The sequence below is a fragment of the Leguminivora glycinivorella genome, chromosome 3 (assembly GCF_023078275.1).
Source record: "Leguminivora glycinivorella isolate SPB_JAAS2020 chromosome 3, LegGlyc_1.1, whole genome shotgun sequence".
Taxonomy (NCBI): Eukaryota; Metazoa; Arthropoda; class Insecta; order Lepidoptera; family Tortricidae; genus Leguminivora; species Leguminivora glycinivorella.
The window spans coordinates 13,972,693-13,997,311 of NC_062973.1; the positions used below are offsets into that span (position 1 = coordinate 13,972,693).

The 24,619-nt window shown below is 37.2% G+C and overlaps 1 protein-coding gene across 1 annotated transcript in view; it reads right to left on the reverse strand.

Moving 5' to 3' along the window:
* Positions 1-24,619, reverse strand: part of LOC125224624 (leucine-rich melanocyte differentiation-associated protein-like) — an 87,873-nt gene that overhangs the window by 54,784 nt on the left and 8,470 nt on the right. Inside the window, exons 2-3 of the mRNA XM_048128049.1 lie at positions 7,559-7,644; positions 4,262-4,403 (exon numbers count right to left, since the gene is read on the reverse strand). Coding sequence (XP_047984006.1) covers positions 4,262-4,403; positions 7,559-7,644 — 228 coding nt within the window. The remainder of the gene's footprint in view (positions 1-4,261; positions 4,404-7,558; positions 7,645-24,619) is intronic.

The following is a 24,619-nucleotide window of genomic DNA, read 5'->3' on the forward strand; positions in this document are numbered from 1 at the left end:
TGCGATAACGACGTTAATCTTTATATAATACGTTTTAGAAAAAGCCTCTCCATGGAAACCTACCTACCTACTCCTACCTACCATTTAGTAGGAGGAAAAATAAAAGAAAAAGAGATAGATAAACGAACGGTACTTGAAAACAAGGAAAACGGCAAAATTGCTCAAATGATTATTTTTATAATTACACCCCCATTGGAAGGGTCATTAGTATCATTACTGCCAGTCTGATATTTCTGGGTAAGTAGTAAGTACAGTCTCCAGCAATAATATCGCACAAAAATAAGGCTGCATAAATATCTGACACGTTGTTATGGACCTAGAAATAAAATTGTGTCAGATATTTTTGCGGTCTTTTTTTGTGCGATGTTATTGCCGGTGACAGTAACTAAGTTTCAAACGCTTTCTGATGCTAGAGGGCATGAGTTTCAGAAAATATCTATCACATTATTCCCTTTTCAATAGATAAATAAATTTCTGGAGCTTGTAGAACTGTAGAAGCTGTTGATTATCTGAAAGGGCCACGTATATATATATATATATATATATATATATATATATATATATATATATATATATGTGCTCGATTAAACAGTACGTAGGTATGTAGATAAAGCCCTCAGATGTCATATATACCATAGATCAAGCAAACGTATCTACTTAGCGTGTCAAATGAACTCAGTGAAATCCACTGAGTTGTCCGTCTTTACTCGCAGCTTGCAGCTTTCGGGCGTCAATTTTTGTAAGTTGAAGTCAACCAAAACATAAAAAATGCCTCGTTACGTGATATTCAATTGCAACAACACAAAAATTATGAACAATCAAGAGCCTGAGACATATTTAAAGTTACAGGCAAGAATCAACTTCAGTACAAAATTTGACACGCTCGGCCCCTATACAAATATATGAATTTGTTTCTTCTATCTAAATTAAGTTCTGTGATAAAGCCTGACCAGAAATATATGACTATTGTCAAGAGGGCGCTGTTATTCTGATGTATGGGTTGACAGTTGAGAATAGTATGAAGAAAATAGTTCTAATGAAATTCCGCAACATGGCGCGTAGTCATATATAGTCGGGCTTTAATTAAAGTAATTTGTTTGCGTGATTTTTTTTTAATTCCAATAAACCTACTACCTTTATATGCCGTCTAGCCCAGAAACTTGAAAACTTGCAAGAGAATATGACGCGCTCATCGCGACTGGACCGCTCCATCGCGTGCTTTGTGACGTCATCGTTAAATAAAATAAAAACGCTGTTTTATTGGGAAAGCGTCACTGCTATTTCAAAGCGTGCAACATTCTACATGATTTCTGGGAAGAAAAAGCTAGCTCGTGTATTTGATATCGGAATAGTGAAAGGCTTAAACAATATGTCTTCTTAGTAAGACGTTTCAGACTTAACGTTTTAAGTTTCTGTCGGAAGCGCTTTACCTGGAGCTCTACTTAAGTCTTCCTGTGAATATAAATATTTTCAATGACAAATAACCTAGTGCAGCGGACGTAACGAACCTAAATCTTTGCAAGCGAAGTCATAGCTTATCTTAGTCATAACTCTGAGTTGAACACGGTACGGAGAAGTATAGTATTGCCAGGATAATACATACCAAACTATAAGTCTTAACTATCGACCAAGTTTTACCAAAAAAAAAAAAAACAAAATAAAGGAAGTTTTACCTGAAAGTGACATAGGGCGTATTGTCAATTTGTCATGCTTCTAAAGGCTTACGACAGTAATTTGAAAAAAAAAAAACTCGTATCTACTTCGGTCAATGAAAAGACAAATGTAGTAACTAATGTATGGGATGCACATAGCCTTACTGCCTTTTTACTTTGACCAGCGGTATGAGATACGAGATTTTTTCAGAACAGCGACGATTAGTTACTGCGCCACGAGTATGAAGAGGAGTTTACGAGTCGCATATACCTCACTTGTAAAAATGCCCGAAATGATACCGTGAGCGCTGTGTGTCGTAAAATTGATCGCTTTTAAGTGACCACAAAGGGAGTCTCAGAATTCTCAGATTGTCAGTTACTCGGTGAACATGGAATGTATACCACCGTGCTGAAATACCGAACACTCATACTTAAATATAGGTAGGGAGAACATCACTACAACCCCAATTGCTAATTCGAGTCCAAAAAAAACTACTACGATGTTGCCACTGCAATAAAATGTTTGTAAAATAGTATAATCCTTTTTTATAAAAACACACGCCAAGATAAATTATTTATTATTTATTTCAATCCTTTGATTTATATATTTAATAGTCTTTTATTATTTACATAAATACTAGGACGCTCGATTTTTTTTCTTTTTTTCCGTGATTTTTAGTTGTAAAGTTGGTATTGCGCTTGTATCACTTCAGGTATCAATAACATTTGGTGCTATATTTTGCGGTATAGAACAAACTATTGATGATATAGATATTGTGACCAATTTTTTATACATATATTTTACAATTAGCTAATCAGCGAAATAGTGTATAGTGGGCTTTATGGTTGCCACGGCCGCCATTGTTTTAGAAGCGGCCATGACACCATGGTCTGTCAAACTGTATTAGAATTTATTATTATGTATGATACACAGATATACAGACTACATCTCTGATATATGATAGACAGACGTTAATATGCAAATAGCGCTTTATTGACAACCGACACTTATGAACCTTTTAGATAAAAAATGGCACATGTAATGATCTATTGTTTTACCTTAAAGAGAGTATGTAAGTAAGTTTGAGTAATGTTCTTCAATTTATGGTTCCAAATCTCCTGAGGAGTCTCAGAGATACATTGGGCACTCGTTCAATACGCTAAGGAAATACCTTTCGTGAGCCCCTGACTTCGCCACGCGCCATTCTGAGAGTCAGTTCAGGTGCTACCCTTCAGCAATAACATTCTAATATTGGTAATGGGTTGTTAGACTCCAATGACTAATTTAATAAACATTGGCGAAAATTGCACCTGACTGAGATAGGGCAGCTTTAGTGCATACATTTGTCTGGTTTAAGTTTTATTTCATTTATTTATCTCTTTTCTTAAGCTAGGTTTTTTATAATATGAGTATAAAAGTAAAATAAATAAACACTTACAAAACAATATAAAAACATATAAACATATTATAAAAAACCTAACCTAGGGTGCCGCCAGCAGCGGGGCAGGGCCCAAGCTGCCGGTGGTTAGGGCCGCAGAGAGAGGAACCGTCGAACTATCCGCGCTGTGTCCAAGATCACCGCCTTCTGCATCTGGGCCTTGATCCAGCCACCTAGCGAGAGTCTCTTAAGATGTTGGTCGAGACTCTTCGCTATGAGACCGTTCGCTGAAACGACTATCGGAACAATGATCGTTGATTCAACATCCCACATGGCGGTTATCTCGTGAGCCAAGTCTAGGTACTTACTGGACTTGTCCTTCTCGGCTTTCACGAGATTCTCATCATGGGGGATGGTGATGTCAACGAGTACTGCCCGGCGTTGCAGTCGATCTATTATCACAATGTCAGGCTTATTGGCTACAATAATCCTGTCAGTGATAATAGATCGATCCCAATAGAGCGTGGCACGACCATTTTCGAGAACTGGCACAGGTAAGTACTTGTAGTACGGTACTTCGCGGTCCACAAGGCCGTATTGAAGAGCAAGTTGCTGGTGAATAATCCTGGCTACGAGATTATGTCTGTGCAAGTACTCGCCGTTAGCAAGATGAGAACAACCGGAAATGATATGCCTGAGTGACTCTCCGGGACGGCGGCATGCCCGACAAATGTCGACAAAGTTTTATTATTATTAGCAACGTGAATGAAGGTGATGTTGATTGTCACATATACACGTAATATAATGCGAATTACCAACATTTATCATTAGTGGCGACCGGTGGAACTAATTTGACGTATGAGAATTAAAACAAAAAAACTAAAACGAATTTTCTTCACAATTTTATCATCAAGTATTCTTGGATTTCTTACGTGCCAAATAAAGAATGTAGAAGGTTGGCGAAACCTGAAAAGTATTTTGACAGTGACATAGGTGACATTGACAGCTGTGACATTGACGTATCTGTCGTAGTTTTTTTGGACTCGAATTAGCAATTGGGGATTAGTTTTCAGCCCGGCTATCAGGTTTCTTGGTATTTGTGAGACCTAAATCAAACTGCAGTCTAACAATTGTCTTTTCTCGTGAGGGATCTTTGTTTAGATAGTGATGAGAACCCTCTTATCAATAGTATCTAGGTATAGATTACTAAGGAGTAATTAAAATACACACCCGGTTGTTATTGAGGGAGAGCGTCTGCAAATGAGGCAGCGGGGGGAAGCCGACTGCGTCCCCTATCTCATTGTTGTCCAGTATGAGCTCGTCCAGTCGAGGAAATTGCTCCAAGCCCTTCAGGGTTTCGATGCTGTTGTAACTGCAAACATGTAAGTATATAAATTATCAGGTCACTAGAGCGCCTTGGTTACTATTCATTGATCAAAAATGTAGGTTATGCCTTTCAAATCGGTTGTATGTGTATGTTCGTACTTAGTTCTGACCTCAATTCAGACATTTTGTCTTCGCCTTGTTCTAGACTTAAATTTTAATTAAATCGAAAATGATATTCGACGAACAGCTTGTCGTCAAAACAAACGACTGCCGCTGCTGATTCGCTGGAGAAATTGTCGAAAATTATGATCTCTTGGCAAATGCCTCGCGGCATAATACTGGTGCATTTTGAAACCGAATATTACCATTGGTAATTGATGTAGAATTTCCTCGCTTCACAGGAAATTCTAAGGGAACAACATCCAACTTTTAGGAGTTTCCAGGGAACATTTTGATTGCGGTTCTGCTCTTGCAAATTTAATAAAAATATTCCGTTGTGACTACCAAACAAGTCCTCGACAATTGTTCAAAACTAACGCATTTTGTGAAGAGGTGCGTTATTAAATTGTATTCCTACGTCATTTCAAACCAATTTCTATACTACCTTTTTTCCTGATTATAAAATATTTAAGATGAAGAAGAATATTTAATCCTTAAATGCATGGTGATGTATATATGCATCATATATTTGATGGCCTGTAGCTCAATATGTAGCTATCAAAAATCACATTTATATCTTCATTATTATTCAGTATTTATTATTATTTAATAAATAATTAAATAAATTAAATAATATTATGATTTACATTTTATTATTTAAGGATAAAGAGGAAATGGCGGAAAAGTGTGAAAAAATGGGATGATGGCGATTTTTAGTATGTGATTTCGGCAGATTTTTTCGGAGTTAGTAATTGAAATGAAATGAAATGAAATGAAATATTTTATTTGCAAGAAATGTGGTACATTAGATTAGGTGGTAGGTAAACATGCATTATTTTGATCGTCACATTTCGCCGAGGGTGTAGGCATGCAAATTTTTATTATTGACTAGAAAATTGACTTACGACTACATATTTACAAGTAGAGACGATATAGTACAACGCCAACGCCATACTGTTAAATTATAATACTTATGTCACAAAATGTTACAACATGCCAAAATAAATTAATGCATTACCAGGGCAATGAGTAATATTTAACATGTCAATCAATATAAAAATTAGTTATTAAAAAATTCATTAAGGTTATAAAAACATTTGTCGATCAGCCAATGTCGAAGTTTACGTAGAAATAGATTTTTAGACAACAATCTTAATTCTAAAGGGATATTGTTAAAAACTTTCCCTGACATCATGAAACAGTTGTTGTTGTACTGAGCTGAGTTACAAATTTGTGTTTACAAATTAGTTTATGTTTAAATATTTTATCATGGGAGTTTCACAAATAGTGTACCTTTCTAATAGTAGTCAAACTTTACAAATAAAACTTACCAATAATTATATATTTATAAGTATATAAATAACTTTTGGCCTATTTAACTTATAACACTGATTTAATATTAAAATCGGTATTAAACCCAGAGTCAGAAAACCATTGTCTATCACATATATTAATATCTCGTTAAAAGAAAAAATCATGCATTTAAGGGTTAAGAAGATAGAACTGATAAAGTCAAGTAAACCTCTTTTCATTTCTTTAGTCCAAGATTCTATCGGTGCTTTGTACTAAATAAATGAAAATGAGGCTCCAGTGATTACGATTCGGTCCAAAAACCCAGGTGGATAAAATACGTTCGATACGTGACAATTTTATTTTAGCATATAAATGTAACTGGAGTTTGTCGACGTAGAAAGTTTGGGGTTTAATGGGATACAAAACTGACAAACATTGACGTTAAGATGTATCTAAATAAAGAATACCTAAACGGGAACAGAGGTCATTTCGCGAAAAACTATTTAAATGTATTTTATTAACCTACACCTAAATTTCGATATGCCAGAGGGATCAAGGCAAATAATTTCTTTAAATATTTCGCTGTTGGTACTAGTCAGTAGTTCTAGGATGAAGGGGATAAATATAGAACATTTTCGGCACTATAAATAGTAACTATATCTCATCATGCCCTTGGTTCAAGGAACATATGTATATATCGCACTGTATGCCTAGGTATAATTTGCTAGACGAAACGGTGTATGTAGTCAATTGGAGTGATACTGATATTATAAAAACCGGCCAAGAGCGTGTCGGACCACGCTCAGTGTAGGGTTCCGTAGTTTTCCGTATTTTTCTCAAAAACTACTGAACCTATCAAGTTCAAAACAATTTTCCTAGAAAGTGTTTATAAAGTTCTACTTTTGTGATTTTTTTCATATTTTTTAAACATAAGGTTCAAAAGTTAGAGGGGGGGGGGGGACGCACTTTTTTTTTCCTTTAGGAGCGATTATTTCCGAAAATGTTAATATTATCAAAAAACGATCTTAGTAAACCCTTATTCACTTTCGAATACCTATCCAACAATATATCACACGTTGGGGTTAGAATGAAAAAAAATATCAGCCCCCACTTTACATGTTAGGGGGGTAGCCTAATAAAACATTTTTTTCCATTTTTTATTTTTGCACTTTGTTGGCGTGATTGATATACATATTGGTACCAAATTTCAGCTTTCTAGTGCTTACGGTTACTGAGATTATCCGCGGACGGACGGACGGACGGACGGACGGACGGACGGACAGACAGACATGGCGAAACTATAAGGGTTCCTAGTTGACTACGGAACCCTAAAAATGGGAGCACGGCTACGACTGTCGTAAAATATTTTAGAGTCAATTTCTATCCTTACACACCTTGAGTAATATATAGCTAAGTTTTTGGTTAGGTGAGGTAAGAAAAACATTTTTAGAGATAATACAATTTTTGAGATCAATTCTATAAGATACTAGCTTTTGCCCGAGGCTTCGCTCGCGTTAGAAAGAGACAAAAAGTAGCCTATGTCACACTCCATCCCTTCAACTATCTCCACTTAAAAAAATCACGACAATTCGTCGCTCCGTTTTGCCGTGAAAGGCGGACAAACAAACGGACACACACACTTTCCCATTTATAATATTAGTATGAATTAAACAATGTAATTGAATATAAATTTACGTTTTCTTAATCAAGGTAAAAAAAATACCTACAGAAGAAATCTGTAGAACTTACCTAAGGTCTAAATATCTGACTTTGTCACCATACATTTTCCATAAAGCTGGTGGTATTCGTTGACAGTCCTGCCCACAATAGGTCAACTGCAACAAAAATAACACAATGGTCACGCAATGCTATTTAAACTATTCATGTTGAGAGTGTAAATAGTGCATCTTGGTAACCCGAATTAGTATGAAGGTATGGCAAGGAGCGGCAGCACGAAACTTGACATGCATATGCACGCATATAGCTCTGACGTTTATAAGAATAAATAGAAACATGCCGAGTGGTTATTTTTTCCCCTCCTCCTCCATTTTTATGCTAAGTTTCGTGCTTTCTGCTACGTAGGACTATATCTCAAGTTAAGGGATAGGTCTAAAAGGATGATATAAGGTTATTTAGATCCTGCTTAACCCTTAAATGCATAGTGATGTATATATGCATCATCTATTTTTGACTCTAATGACAGCATGTCAAAATTCAAATTTGAATAAACCTTCGTTAAGGTCATGCATTTAAGGGTTAAAACCTTCCGTCTCCCATCTATTGTAGTCTATGGTTTTACCCGTATATTTTCATATAAAGGATAGGCGGTAAACTAACTTTATTTCGACCGCATCTGAAATTACAATCTGCTTTATTACGTAAATCTCCGTGTCACATAAGGTAAGGTTTAATAACAACAGGATAAGATATTATTCGAAACCAGGGGTTGTACCACCCCATAATTTTCCTTACGGCTAATATTACTTGGCCGTTTTAGGGATGCGTAAAACCCGTGCAGTTCGTTTCACTGCATTCGTCAGTATCAAGGTGGCTGTTATTTTTGTTTTTGTCGTTTTTGTTGTTTCTTAATTAATTAAACTCTCTATAGGTAAATATTAACCTGCCTACATAATATAGCATACATACATAATATAGCTCACTGAGTTTTCGGCAAAAGTTTAAGAGGGGCGTATCTATAGGTATACCTGTACCTAATTTCTTAAAATTTACAACACATTATATCTACCTCAAGGTAATATTGATTGATATGATTTTCATGGATTAGATCGCGTAATTCGCGTAAATAATAGTAAATTGTGCCACAAGGGGAGGAAGTTGAATATTACTAACGAGCGTAAGTTAAATTTAAAGACTCGAGTTAGTAATATTCATACTCCCCGAGTTACACACAATGTTTTTCATCACACTCGCAATGTAAAAAATATGTAAATAGATGTAAAAAAGTTAAATACGGTACAAGAAATTTCATTATTCCCTTGGGAGAACGATTTTTCTATAAATCACGCTCCACCTGCGTGCAATAGTACATTTAAAGTGCGGGTGTGATGAAAAGTAGTTTTTCCGTCAACATTTTAAGAGGGACATATGTCCAATTTATTTACACGAAAATATCGCGTGATATTGTTACAAAAGAGACAAATACGCTGGACTATTTTGAGATGCTTATTCCAAACGTACTGAACCATGTAATACAGTACCTAATTATTCTAGTCGTGCAACGTTTCGTCATAAACTTGCGGGACACGTGTCCTTTTTATCACGGAGAACTATTCCCTAAAATGAATACAACTTTGAGAGCAACGTTACCTACTAAAAATGTCGTTGCACTAAAAAGGCTTTTTCCCCTAGTACGAGAAGTCACGAGCTCGGAAACACGTGTTTTATGTGTGTGAATTTTATCCAATAGTGGATAACGTATTTTAACCTTGAATCTAGTAAAATTTTCTGCTTTAAAATTGATAAAAGTGGGTGAATGTAGTGATGAAGATGATTTACCACCTGTGGAACTACTGGAAGCAGTGATAAACGCGTGTTTTGCGTTGTACTTTCCTCGCTATAGTGAGCGGGAAAGTTTTGTATTACACACGGGTGCAAATGTATTTTACTTCTCGTGTGTTGAAAACTCGCAAGTTCAGGATTCTATTCTCGAACCACTCGCTTCGCTCGCGGCTCGTGGCAGTTCCATATTTTGAGTTACCAAGTTAAGTTGGCAAAGATTTCGATAGCCCTACCACCGACTCAGGTCTATAATAGGATCCCAATTGATCTGAGAGTCTTTCAAACCGATTATTATTAAGATAGTAGTCATCGCTTTGTGATTAGAATATGTATAGGGTGTCAACAGTTAGCACTATACAAATTCCACAGGCACGCCAACATTACGTGCATACAAAGGAATATCTTGTAACGAGAAGCGCAAAAGGGCACTCATTCTGAAGACAGAACATAGCTGACATAGCAGACACGAAACTATCAAAAGAGCATTGTAGATTTGTATTAGGCAAAAGAACTATCTAATATGACTAATATCTATTCTTTTTGTAGGTATTGTCAAACTTGAGCAGACAATCGCCTACAAATCACTACATGTCACTAGAAACACCAGAGGTTTGGAGGTCCACAGTCACTATTTTTCAGTCACTATTTTTTTTTTTTCCTTTTTCGTAAATGTCACACATACCTACACTGGTTATGCTCTTGTCAAACATACTGTACATACATAAACTTACTAAATAAAGTGAAATAGCAGTGACAGGTTGCTAGCGTATCGCCCACACCACATCACAACTGAACCTATATCCCACAGTCGACTTCTACGGCATCCCACGTAGTCGACTGCTACGGCATCATTTTCATTTTTTTTTCATTCACGGGAAAAAAGGTGGTCAAATTCTTAAACCGTCACCACACGGGGGTCAGACACTATTAATTGCTGCTTTATGACGATGGACTGAAAATATTAATAACGTTTCCTGAACTGAATAAAAAATAACCGGCGGCAATAATACCAAGAACAATTGTAGTCGTAACTTAAACCCAGACGCCATTAGATAGGACATAAAAGGTAACTGTAGCAGCAGGAGTTTTTATGTGTCATCATATTGTTCTTATTTGAGACTTATCTTTACTACGGGTCACTTTATTAGTGTCATATTAAAGTATTTATTGCGCCCAAATGACATTCGAGACACAGTTGTCCTCAAACGTTACGAGTAATTTGAGCCCGGGAAAGGTAATAATTTTATTCGTAAAAGAATCTGACCTTGATAGGATTTCGTTTGTGACGAAAAAAATATATTTAACATTTTACATATCTGTAAAGTCGCTGGAAAATAGTAGAAATATTGCAAAATGAATACATACATATATATGCCTAAATTCACGCCTATATTCCCAAAAGGGACAGTAGAACACATAAATAGAACTGCTTAAGTCTCAGTGCCACTTTTAGCAACTAAGGGAATCCAATAAGAGAACGCAACTCACGATATTGCAGGGAACCTATCGCAAACATCGAAATGAACCCATATCCCACAGTCGACTCCTACCGTAAGACTCAGTTTTCAGTTTTTATGACCTATTAAACTTATAAGGATTTTCGTTTATTAGCAATCAATGAGCTCCTTTAAATTGGGCTACCATAAAATCCGATCAAATCATTTTGACACAGAATCATTGCGATACGTCAATCTACCACAGCCGTTCGGCACAGACTAAGCGCGTTTGTGCCGATCGGCTCTAAGTGTTGTTACACAAAATCAAGTTGAGGTGCCCTCTCTAGTTAACATAATTACTCAAAGACAGCAACAATTATGCACGTGCGATAGAGACATGAAATAACGGGTCAATGTACGAAATTATCTATTTCAACTTCTTAGTTTCGTTCGAAAATACTGCCCCTGGACTACTATGTACTTAAGAGGGCTAAGCTTTCTTGTGAAAAATAGTGAAATCGCAACCGAGCGCTTAATCATACCGTGTGTGGTATTAAATTAAAGGGATTTGCGAGTAGTTTACAAATATATAACATATTACAGGACTTTTTCTAATTGCTCTAACAAAATATGAGAAAATGTCCAGAAGTGGTAATAATTGTGGCTCGTTTTCAAAAAATTGCCAAAAATAGATAATAGAAATTTATAACCAATAAGCATAAGAGTAATTTTAGTAAACGTTGCAGATTAATTTACTACGAAAATAACTTCGATGTGATGTAGATTTTCAAAGTGATGTAGATTTCAAACTCAAATAAATGATGATTGATTGATTGAAGAAATTGTCAGTTAATTTTAGGTAATTTCTGAAAAAAAAATTAAAAAATCATCTTAGCCTCGTTTTCTCCTTTCCTAAACCTTATACCTAATAAAAATGTAGTCTACTAAAGGATATACGTATTATAAATTTATGAGTTTCATAAATTCAGCGCTATAAGCGCTAAACGTGCATCAGAGAAACATTCATAATTAATTTAACGAGTTAGTTTTCAAAAATCCAGTCTGATCAGAATCAAGATAATAAGATGGTCTAATTGAAACTTGAATTAATTATCTCCATTAGTTAACGGAAAGTGTAGGATTTCACCGACTAGAACTATCAATTTTACATTATTTTGACGTCTTTCTTGAAAGCACCCTTAAATACCTAGTAATTCTTCTCTGGCAGAATTTAGCTTGTTATTTACTTCAATTTTATTGCAAGAAGCTAGAGAATGTTAGACGAGCGCATATCTCAAGTGCGAGCAACCCATTCGTAAGTTTGTTTAATCTAATTCCTTCGCAAGAGAACCGTATAATTGGCTATGAAATACTGGAGTAAAAATTACAGCAGTGGCGCCACCGTTCTAAAGTTGTTTTTAAATTATAATAATTAATCGTGAGTGGCAGCGTATTTATCTTTTAAATGGAATTGTTGCGTTTTGGTTTTCGTTTTATGCAAATTACAGTCAGATGGTTACGAGGAACGGGCCTTATTCGAACCGTTGTATAACTGTCAAGTCGCATCATATTAATTTGGAAAACGATGGACCAAACGATGACGATATTTTCTAATCGAGTCGGACAAAATCCTGCTGGCTAAGAGCTTTAATTGAAAACGCTGCCCAAACCGGTAGTATTTAGGTGACCGGAGCTATATTCAAAAAGTTCGCGATATATATGTACGTATTATATGATTTAAGGAAACTTACTATATTTATTATTATGTTTTAGTCTCCGTGCGATGCCGGGGCGGCTCGCTTTTGACTTATATATAATCCGAACAACCACAAGGCCGGTGTGTGATTACATTTCAAACAGAAGAGACGGCAGACATGGGAACGTGAACGTTTATTGGATTAATTGTTATTATGTAAGGGAGAAGCGTTACATATCAGCTGGTTGCCAAGTATGTTCGATGAGAGTTTGAGTTCAGGCTACCAACCAGCTTCCTAAGTGTATCGTACCTAGCTGCTAGCTCTCTCTTCCTATTGCTCTTCTGCCGGCGTATCATGCTGCCAATTTTATCACTTATCCACGTGGATAAAGCATCCGTCACGCTTTAGCAAGTATGTCAGTGTGAGAGTGACAGATGTCTTATCCACATGGATAAGTGATAAAATTGGCAGCATGATACGCCGGCTGGAGTGGCGCGACAGAGCCCGACGTTCCGACCGCTACGTAGCTTCAACTCAACGATTGTCACTTCGGATAGGTCATAGGTTCCCAAACTTTTTTGGGCCACCGCCCACTTGGGTATCCAAACAAAATTTCAGCGCCCCCCTATCATAAAATAGCTGAAATAAACGATGTATTTATTTAGTCATTACTTTCAAAAATCATACATTAGTCTCACCCAACAACAACACAAAACCCAAAACGACTTAGAATACGTACTTAAGTACATGTAAAGCAGAACGAAATACATAGTTATATTCAACTTTTTGAGAATGCTTTTATTTTTAAAAATAAAACAAGTATACATGATTAAACACTATTTATTTATTTTTTGCACAATTGTCTTTATTGAAAATATGAAGTTATCTACTGACTTTATTGAACAATCAAGATTTCAATGTGAAGGATGTGCCTGATGCGATTTTGTTAATTTATTTATATCTGGTTGAATTTTCGTTAAAAATAGCCAAAGGTCACCACGTTCAGTAATATGCAGTTTGCTTCCTTTTTTGTAAGCAATGTGAGAACGGCACTGAAACCTCGCTCAGCTAAATACGAAGATGGAAACGCGATAGAAATTTCTGTGCTATTTACCATAATCCAGGGTACAGTTGAGGTATTGATTTTTGGAGCCAGAACTCCTGGTATCCCATTTTAAATTTCACTTTAATTCTTCATTTGTTGTCAGTTCAATTAGTTCTTCTTCTAAGTTAGGTGACTCTGCTGTATTCAACTGCGAGAATGGATTTAAAAGCTAATCCGGTATGTTTGAAAGAATATCTTGGAATCGCTCATTGACGTCAGCATGAAGAATTTGTAAATGCTGACAATACATTAGTAATTCTTCCTTTGTGGCGGACACTGCTGCTGAGGCGAATATATTCGCCTCTTCCTAAATTACGCTAGAACAGAAGGATTTTTCCCATAAAAGCAGCAATAACATTTTTGATTTTAATTAAATTCAAGTGATCACCCTGTAATTGAAGATTAACATTATTGAACAGTTTGAACAAATCTGTCAAATATGCTATATCATTTGTAGATTTAATCAGATTTGCTCGCAATTATTCATCTTTGTTTATTAAAAACTCTATTTAGTACCGAGTCAAACAGATTATAAATTCGTGTTAAACATGTATACCCTTTGACAGCCAACTAACTTCGGTATCACAAAAACATTATTCAAAATGTTCAGTCGCTTCTTTGTGGCAAAACTGGACAGTTAAACTTATTACTATAACCACCATTAACACTCTCGAAAAATAATTTTATGCGCAGTAAAATTAATCAAGGATCCCCAACGATGAGCTCAACTAGAAAGACGTGGATTTACTGATTGCAAATAAAGCTGTGCACTATGTACGTCCATGTGTAACGGTCACCCAGATGGTTTCGAGTTCTCGCGCCGATAAGGAGAATAAGGACCCAACAAAAGATATTAGACAAAACAAAAACAAACCTAAGGTAATAAAACAATGTTAGCTAACGGCGGGCGCGGCTTATTGCATAATAATACAAATGCGCCGAGACAAACGACCAGATGCTGTTTAACAGTAGGCTTTACAGTTATTATTTTAAGTTTTGTTTCCTCATATATGGGACCGCCCCCCTGTGAGGGACGAACGCCCCCCAATTGCTTTCGAGCCCTCTACCGCCCCCCTGGAACTCCTCAGCGCCCACTGGGGGGCGGTATGGACCACTTTGGGAACCACTGGGATAGGTAGATAATTAGATATTAAATAGTTCGTGTAGGCCGCATTCAGGTTCACAATCATCTAATTTTGTCTTTCTGCGATCTCCCTATAGCAGGTGCAAGTAAGTACCTCGTGTGTTCATAAGTTTTGAGACGAGAAAAAAACTAACACTATAAAAAACTGAAACAATTTATTGTAATATGTCAAATATAGGACTATCGATATACAATAAATAATAAATAAATAAATAAAATTTACTCGAAATGACCGCCACGTTTTTATTATACAGGCCTTTAAGCGGGCTGGCCACTCGTCAATAGCGGCACGTACCTTTTCTATGGGGATTCGTTTCGATTCTCTCACTAGCGTGCGTTTTAGGGACTGAAGGTTCGGATGTGTTTTTCGGCATGCTCTTAGCTCCAACTCTGTCCACAAAACATAATCCAACGGGTTTAAATCGGGGCTTGACGAAGGCCATTCGTCAGTCCCACAGAACACCCTACTAGAAGCCTAATGCAAGCGATATTGTTCGAGACGCAAATCACCAATCCTTGCGGGGTGAGGCGGCCGCGCACGGTGCTGCCATTGGTCGTTTCAAATAATGGCGCGCCTTTACGATTAGCAGCAGGGATGGGAATGAGACATGTCTATTATAGACAATGGTACCGGTACCAGTACTGTGGTGAATTTGTTTTGCAACAAATTATAATATTATAATTAAATTATAATAAGGCCTAGTTACCCTTCGGGTTGGAAGGTCAGATGGCAGTCGCTTTCATAAAACTAGTGCCTACGCCAAATCTTGGGATTAGTTTCCAAAGCGGACCCCAGGCTGGCGAATGCCGATGCCGGGATAACGCAAGGAGGATGATGATTGTGATAGCACCTCAATAAAAATCATTCTAGTAACTAATAACTGTGCATTTTTACTTACGTTTACTAAGTTAAATTACCAACTAAATATTCTAAACTAATCAATCAACTAAATAACACTACAGACTCTACAGTTTCTAGATAATTATTCACAATTACAAATCTGCTTTCTTTTATATTTCATAAAATGGTAGCACATGGTACGAACGGTAGTACGAAGTTCCCGCAACAGACATAAACTAACATGGCCCCATCCCTAGTCGTTTACGTGAAAGGGATAGCATATCGCATTGTTAACTAGGCAAAAAGGGATGGACGCGCCTCGGCGCCGCTCAGTACAACCATATTGACCAGTATAAATGAACTCCGCGAATAATAAACAATATTCAACAAAATAAGTAATTTGACTTAACTGTGGAATGTTATTCCATCTTTTTTATATGTAGAAGTGTTAGAAGACTTGCCACACCACTTTATACTGCAAGAGACCATTGTTTGCAACCAAATTTGATTATTTAAGATTTTTTCCCGAGCGGACACGAACACTGTTAGCGGGTCGTATACTTGGGCGCTACTGATCGGTATCGCACGCGTTCAAACTTTTATAAACCTGATTTGTCGTATGCTTGGTGACCGCGAGTCGCCCTGTAAGGGCCGTCTTGTTGTATTGGTCTGTGGTCAGTCCTAATAAAGCTGGGTAAATTGTCTTTTAGCCACTTCTGGGTAGATTTCGCTTTATGAGACGGGGCAGAATCTTGTTGGAAAGTCAAGTCTTTTCCAGTGAATAAGGTGCTAGATAAGAGTTTTACAACTTTCTCTAGTATATCATTCTGATAATTTTGTGCCTTGACTTGGACCCCCTGTTGACAGAAATGTAGCGGAGTAACACCTTCATACGAAACGCCCCACCATACCATGACGCTAGCAGGGTAATGGGTACGTTGGACGTTTCGCACGTTAGCCGGAATGTCCTTCGAGCGTTTTGCATAGATTTTGTTATTTTGTCTGTTAAATTTTTCTTCAACTGTAAATATTTTTTTATCAGTGAATAAAATATTTTTAGGATCGTGTGTCCTTAGCAGCATCCGACATCGAACACGCCGCATTTTTCGAAGGCGATCATTTAAATAATGAACTTTTCTCCGACTGTAGGCCTTTACTTTAAGATCATATTTAAGAATTCTGTTTACCGATATACGTGAAATATTAGTTTGAAGAGCCATTTTCTTCTGTGTGCGGCACGGATTACGACGGAGTCGTTCCCTGATCAATTTAATATTTGCTGGAGTCCTTACCGATCGCGGACGGCCGGTTCTTGGTCGATCAGCAATAGACGTGTGCGCCGATCAAAAAATGATCGGCGGCGGCGTTTGTCAAAAAATCGGCGGCGGCGGCGTATTTTCGGCGTGAATTCGGCGTGACCTTGATTTCATGTTTCTTATATAAAAATCATTTATTTGTTTTTATTCTTGAAAATTTGATCAATACAGTAGGCCTAGCACATGATGGCCGCGGGAGTATGTCGCCGCGAGATAGATGCCACGTCTTCTTCTAACTCAGTGTTTTTCAAAGTGTGGGTCGCGACCCCCAGGGGGGTCGCGGCACTTATCCTGGGGGGCCACGAAGTTTAGGTTTAAGAGATAGGTCCTTATGACTGGCTGATTTGATTTTTTCTAACTTAATAAAGTCAAATTCTTATTCCTTTTTTTGTTTGTTGAAAATGTCAGCTCACATAAATATGAAGTATCAAATGGGATCAAGCCATTATTTGAAAACCCAGAACGCACCAATTGAAATGGATACCAACTCCAATTTATTTGCAATCTATCAGACACTAGTTCCAAAATTTGCTTCTTTCACCGGGACTTATTCAAAAAAGGATTCAAAATTCAACTTTCTTAAGAAATATTTTGAGAGTTGGTTTTTTTCACTTTGCAAGCTCTCCACCATAACAGAAATAAGAATTTCTACGTTCACGGAGATATCTGATGATGTATTTTGAATGATTTTAGCTATGCCAGGGAAATAATCAAATTACATATTGTGTAAAGATGTTGTCCGCAACTCTATTTTTGCTAGAAATCCGTTAACTTTATCTGCTGTAATTATGTTCTCTCATCAAAGATATCGCGGCAAGATACTCGTTTGCCACTTTCAATAGCCAAACATGGTCAGAAAATAAAGCTGCAAATCCAGTTTTGTTATACTTTATATAGCTAATATTTGGCAAATAAACGAGGCATGGGGGTCGCGAAAAAAATTAAGGGGTCATAAAGGGCCGTGACACCATAAAGTTTGAAAATCACTGTTCTAACTGTATTAATGACATAAGGACGGGTAGTCTATCTCGCGGCGACATACTCCCGCGGCCATCATGTGCTAGGCCTACAGGTGTACTGTGTACACTTTTATATAAAATAATAATATGAGTTAAATAACACATATAAGTGAACACGGGATAAAACACTTTCGAGTATACCCAAATAGTTACCCTTTGCTGGCACAAAATCTTTTTTGATCAATGTTGGCTTCCATCAAAGCATTCCTTCTCTAAGTGATCATGAATCTACAACCATCTCTTTATTATGAGCTTAGTGATGAAATTAAAGAAAAACTTTGTGCCAAACGCGATCGTCGGCTATAGCTGTATCAAACTCATTTGGAAAATTAAATGCCTTTTTGCTTATTTGACCACCCTTTGACTTGCCCGCCGGTGCTCAAAGATGTGCCATGTAAACTAATAAACTAGAAATCGTTTTGTTGGTTACTTTATTTTCAATTCGTAGTCTTTTTGGTACAGTACAGAAGGAGTAGTATAAAACGGACTTGAATTGATGAATGCCAACCTTCCGAGCAGGCCAAGGTGCAAGACGTGGGTTTCGTCATAAAACCAAACTAAAATGGAGTTGGGAGTGGGACCCATGTTGCTGGGCAAAGCGATGGACTAATATTTGGCAGGTGGACTAATATTTTAACAGAATGGTGTCAAATGTAAGAAGCGCTTGACATCCGATTATTCGCTGGGTGGGGACGACATCCGGAAAATTGCGGGTCATAACTGGATAAGGGTAGCTCAGGATCGAGACAAGTAGTGTACTTGAAAAGAGGCCTATGCTCAGCAGTGGATGAAAAAATTAAAATTTTGAAAAAACCCCCGACCGCGACATAGTGGACCGATTTTCATGAAACATGGCTAAGAACACTCCCGACTAACACAGCTTTCAAATAAAAAAAAAACTAAATCGAAATCGGTTCATCCGTTCGGGAGCTACGATGCCACAGACAGACACACACACAGACAGACAAACAGACAGACAGACAGACAGACAGACAGACGGACAGACAGACAGACACGTCAAACTTATAACACCCCGTCGTTTTTGCGTCGGGGGTTAAAAAGGCTGATATGATGATGATTATGATGATAACGGACGCCAAAGCTGATTTTTATGAGGTTGGGTCTACGCCATAAGGGTAAGAAAGCTGAATTTACATCGGTGACCTCTCAAAAGCATACAACTTCAGCAAAATTCCAATGATACCGTCGTTATCTGTGTCGAGGAAAAAAAGAGCTTTACACGCTGAACTATGCTGGAAACGAACGTCCGGCATATAGGTCTCGGCATTTTGAGTAGGACGCAGACAGATTATTAGAAAATGCGGTTCTGTTTTTTTGCGTCTTGGAACCACTGAATAATTTTCCATGTGCTATACGATACGTGCAGGACATGTTTGCACCTGATCGGTGGGCTAAAGTAGCAACTGAATGGTTACCGCAGCTTCGCCGGGGCAAAGGCAGACCAAAAATAGAGATATCACTCGGACGGCGGGAGCAGGCATCAAACCGTGATGAGTGGACGAAGGAAGAGGAGGCATTTACCCAGCAGTGGGACACATATTAGGCTATTTAAAAAGAACACGATTCTATCAAATGAAGTTTGACACTTGCCAGTGATTGGAACCACATAGAATGGAATGAAAAGCTTCATTTCCTGCAGAACCAGATCAGCAACGAAATTAGGATCATGCAAATTGAAGCAAACCTGGGTTACCTGGGGGCGTAAGGCGCAAAAAACAATCGCCTCCTATTCAATCTGCTGATTACACAGCGGCTATAAGCAATTTGCCGACGCGGTGGGCACGTGGGTATTTTGGAACGGACAATATTTCGAGGAGCCATGAAATCTTGAATGGGTTCAATGGTGATCTAGATGAAAAGATAGCAGAAGATCCAACAGGGAAAGTTCTTGGATCTCCAGATGTGGTATTATCGTAGTGCTGTTAACAATAGTGTCAAGTCGTATGCCAGATCAAAGTCGTCACGATTAATAGATCTTCTCCCATATCCGGTTTTTCACATCTTTCTTAGTGCTTAATACAGAATATTTTAATAAAAGTAAATTATATGTATTGTAAATTGCATAAAAAGTCCAAAAATGTAATCAAATACTAAGTTTGAGCAATTTATTAACCACCAAGGTCACGCCGATTTCACGCCGATTAATAATCGGCGGCGGCGGCGCGCCGGCGCGGCGCACACGTCTAATCAGCAATTGATTGGGTCTCCCTGTACCTCTTCAAGGTATAATATACAAAATTGCGACTAGCTCCAATACTTTTAATGTGATTGAAAATCTCCATAGGTTTTGCACCGGCTTCATACAACGAAATCACCGTTGACCGTTTTTTTTAAAGATTTTAAAGATTTTATATATAATCGAATAAAATATTCTTTTTAAAATTAAAAAATTCCAAATTCAAAATTTGAAACACTGGATGCAAGCTGCGGGCATGTTCTTATTTCAAATTCAACTTTTTAAATTCGTCTCAAAACTTAAGGTAAAATAAATACTTAAGAGTTAATCAATCAAAACTCAAATGCAAACTGAAACTTTAACAAAAAAAAATATACCTAAACCGTCTTCAAGAATTACTGTAAAAATGCATGAAATGCGTGAATGATGCTGTAGAGGTGAAAAATGCATGAAAATCCGTTCAGTAGTTTTTAATTTTATGGCGAACAAACAGACGCATAGACAAACGATGCGGTGGAGTTAGTTTTATGAAGTGTAGCGATAATATTCGGTATCAAAACGAATTATCTCCATAATTAGAACACAGCAATTAATTTGGTACGGCTCCGCTTGCTCGCCTCGTGTCATTTATTTGCGCTCCAGAAAAAATAAACAAGCCCATATTCATCCCTAGGGATCAATTAACTTTCTAGGCTTTTAATGTGATTAAATACAGTAAGCTATTAAAGAAAATTTGCGAAAAATTAACAGACCGAAAGAGAGAATAGATTAAATTATTCAAATTACAGGGCTATCGTATCTTTAATTCCAACGAAATTGCTTATTTTCGTGCGCCAACTCTCACACCTGCTTAATAAATATCTTTGTCTATATTTGATGAATTTAATTTGAGACAACAAAAGCTGAGTAATTCAATATCGCTAGAAAAATATGCTAACGAGTAGATGAAATAAATAAAAAATGATGAGAATCTTAAAACGAGCAAATTTTCAATTAATTTCATGGCACCTGAATTTGAATTCGAATTAAATCAAACTAAACCTAGTACCTGTAACATTATGAAAGTAATAGTAAAAGATCGAGTGTACACACTCTGTAAAACGATTGTATAGGTATTACTTTAACTTAATATTTTAATTGAACCGCTGATCTTAAGTATTTTGGCGAAACAAAAGGAGGGTTTATTCTGAAGTATGTCTGAAATGAAATAAATATTAAATAAAATAAATAAATAGTATCAGGACATTTTTATACAGATTGACTGAGTCCCATGGTAAGCTCAAGAAGGCTTGTGTTGTGGGTACTCAGACAACGATATACATAATATACAAATATTTACATAGATACATAGAAAACATCCATGACTCAGGAACAAATATCTGTGTTCATCACACAAATAAATGCCCTTACCGGGATTCGAACCCAGGGCCGCGGCGTATGTAGCAGGCAGGGTCACTACGCGCTAGGCCAAACCGATCGTCAAAGAAATTGTTTATATGATTAATATTTATGATAAATATTGATTATTTATATGTCTGATATGAACGGAACGCTAACAAAAATGACTTAGGTACACGATCTTGAAGACAATTTTAATAAATATCACAAAATCGACCATCGGTCGTAGTTATCTGCCCCTCTATTGCTAATTGGGCGCTATCTCACTGGCGATTTGCGAACGAATTGAGAGCAAGACTAGGGAAATTAGGGATCCGTTATCCCAGGCTAAATGAATAGGTACCTACTACCTACTCGTACACGAGCGTAATACCAAACGTCGGCGAGCGATGTTATTCAGCTTATTTTGAAAAGATTCGCTGGGTAAAGGTAGCTCAGATGAGGCTATCTATTCCCTCGAGTCTTACCGCGTAGTTTTACCAGTTGAACCACTGGGAATTTTCTTCCCAATAGACTTACTGATAGTTAGGGCCAGGCAATAGGTAGGTTAGGTTTGTTAAATGCTCGACGGACAAACCGTGTAGAAATAGGCGGGGCTCCGTCGAAATAGTTGTCGCGTCTGGTTTCGTAGAAGAAAGCGAAGTCTTACAATTGGGAAGAAAATTCCCAATGGTTCAACTGGCAAGACTACGCGGTAAGATTACAGGATAGGTCCTCAGATGGCAGAACACTCGGTCAGCGATCCTTTATTTCTTTATTTATAAATTACTTAAAATTAACACTTACAGACAGGCTATACAATTATACATGTTAATAGGAGGGTCGTTTTAGAGACTCATACAATAGGGTACACACTTATGGTCTTATGATTGATTAATATTCAGTAGCTAATGGAACTTGGAGTCGTATTAGCTTCCAGGTATCGGCTACTAATCGAAAGGAATTGCGATTCCGTGCTGTAAAACATGTCCAGATTGCTGTCACTGGCCAGTATTTCATTTAGAAGAGTTAATGCATGGTGTAGCGGAGAGTGTGATAGGGCATGAGTTCGTGCTGTCGGGATAGCGAATAGAGTTTGTGGACGAGGGCGGAGTTCTATGCCAGTAATAGGGCGAACTTTTAATGAAATCAGAGATAGCATGGTAGGGTTAGTAATTTGGCCGCGTATTAAACGTAAGAAGAACTTCTGCACTCTAGGGAAGTGTAATTTACCATCCCAAGGACGTAAAGAGTGAGATACAGATGCTGATAGTACCCATAGAGTTTACGGAAAAGAAAGCGTATAAAAGTTTTTTGCACCCTCTCCAACATAAGAGTATACTGATGTTCATGGGGCCTCCATACAATCGCATTAGATTCGAGCCGGCTTAGCACATATGCGTTGTATAATATGCTAAGTGCATTTTGCGAGTCCAGAAATTTACATTGGTGGATTACAAAGTCCAACGACTTTCTAGCAACATTACATTACATGTAGCAACAATATGATCATTGAAAGTGAGATGTGGATCAAACCAAGTGCCTAGGTCACGAGCAGATGAGACTTGTTGAAGAGGCTGGTTGTCAATCGTGTAATTGTAATGGAGGCGGTGGAAAGCACGAGTGAATGTCATGATTGAGCATTTATTTTCATTAAGGGATAAATTATTTTGAATGCTCCACGCACAGACATTGCGGATGTCCTCTTATAACTTAATACAATCTTGGTGGGTACTAATTGACTTGACTAACTATAGATCATCAGCAAACAGCAAGCACGTGGAGTGTTTAATGGATGTTGGGAGGTCATTGACACAGTATAAGGATATATCAGTAGTTAATCTCCGGCAGCGGCGGCGCGGTCGTTACTACTGCGCAAGGTCACGCAGGGTTGTACAACGTTACTATAATCGACTTCGTACAATGTAAGTTGTTGTAAATCTAATAGGTACTATTAACTGTAAGTAGGTTTTAGTACTTTTAGTATAACAATACCACGTCATGACACCACATTAGTCAGTATTGAAGACACAAAAAATCATTATAAATATATTACTCTCATACGCGCAATAGTAGATTGTGTAACAATAATTGCAAAAGCGTTAATTTAAGTGTTCATTTTATATGTTTTCTCTAGAATACACCCAATCCATCACAATAAAAAAACCGGCCAAGAGCGTGTCGGGCCACGCTCAGTGTAGGGTTCCGTAGTTTTCCTTATTTTTCTCAAAAACTACTGAACCTATCAAGTTCAAAACAATTTTCCTAGAAAGTTTTTATAAAGATCTACTATTGTAATTTTTTTCACATTTTTTGAACATAGGGTTCAAAAGTTAGAGGGGGGGGACGCACTTTTTTTTCCTTTAGAAGCGATTATTTCCGAAAATATTAATATTATCAAAAAACGATCTTAGTAAACCCTTCTTCATTTTTAAATACCTTTCCAACAATATATCACACGTTGGGGTTAGAATGAAAAAAAAATCCGCCCCCACTTTACATGTAGGGGGTACCCTAAAAAAACATTTTTTTACATTTTTTATTTTTGCACTTTGTTGGCGTGATTGATATACATATTAGTACCAAATTTCAGCTTTCTAGTGCTTACAGTTACTGAGATTATCCGCGGACGGACGGACGGACGGACGGACAGACAGACATGGCGAAACTATAAGGGTTCCTAGTTGACTACGGAACCCTAAAAAGATTCGTTTGAACTAGAAACGTAGGTACCTACTGTCCTACTCGTATTAGTAACTGTGTATGGCGCTATGCTAGTACCAACGCTCTTTCTACCTTTTTATCTAATAAAGATTCAAGTACGTATTTGTTTCTTAAATACTGACGAAATCATATTTACATAAAATGTTTGAATAGATGTTTGCACAATATTTAAGTAGGTACCAAACTTTCGAGCTAGATAGATCGCAGCATCTACCTAAATGTCGTTACAGATAAATCCTTATTGATTTTAATGTGTCATTCTAGCTTTAAATCTCACTTTTACGCCATTTACGTAAGCAATAATGTACCTAACACTGCAAATATATAACAACCACTTACTTTTCTGGGTGTCTAGGAATTCTAAAGAATGACATTTCCGCATTTTGAGAACTTTCCATACACCCATAAACACTACAGTAACGAAAATATGTCTTC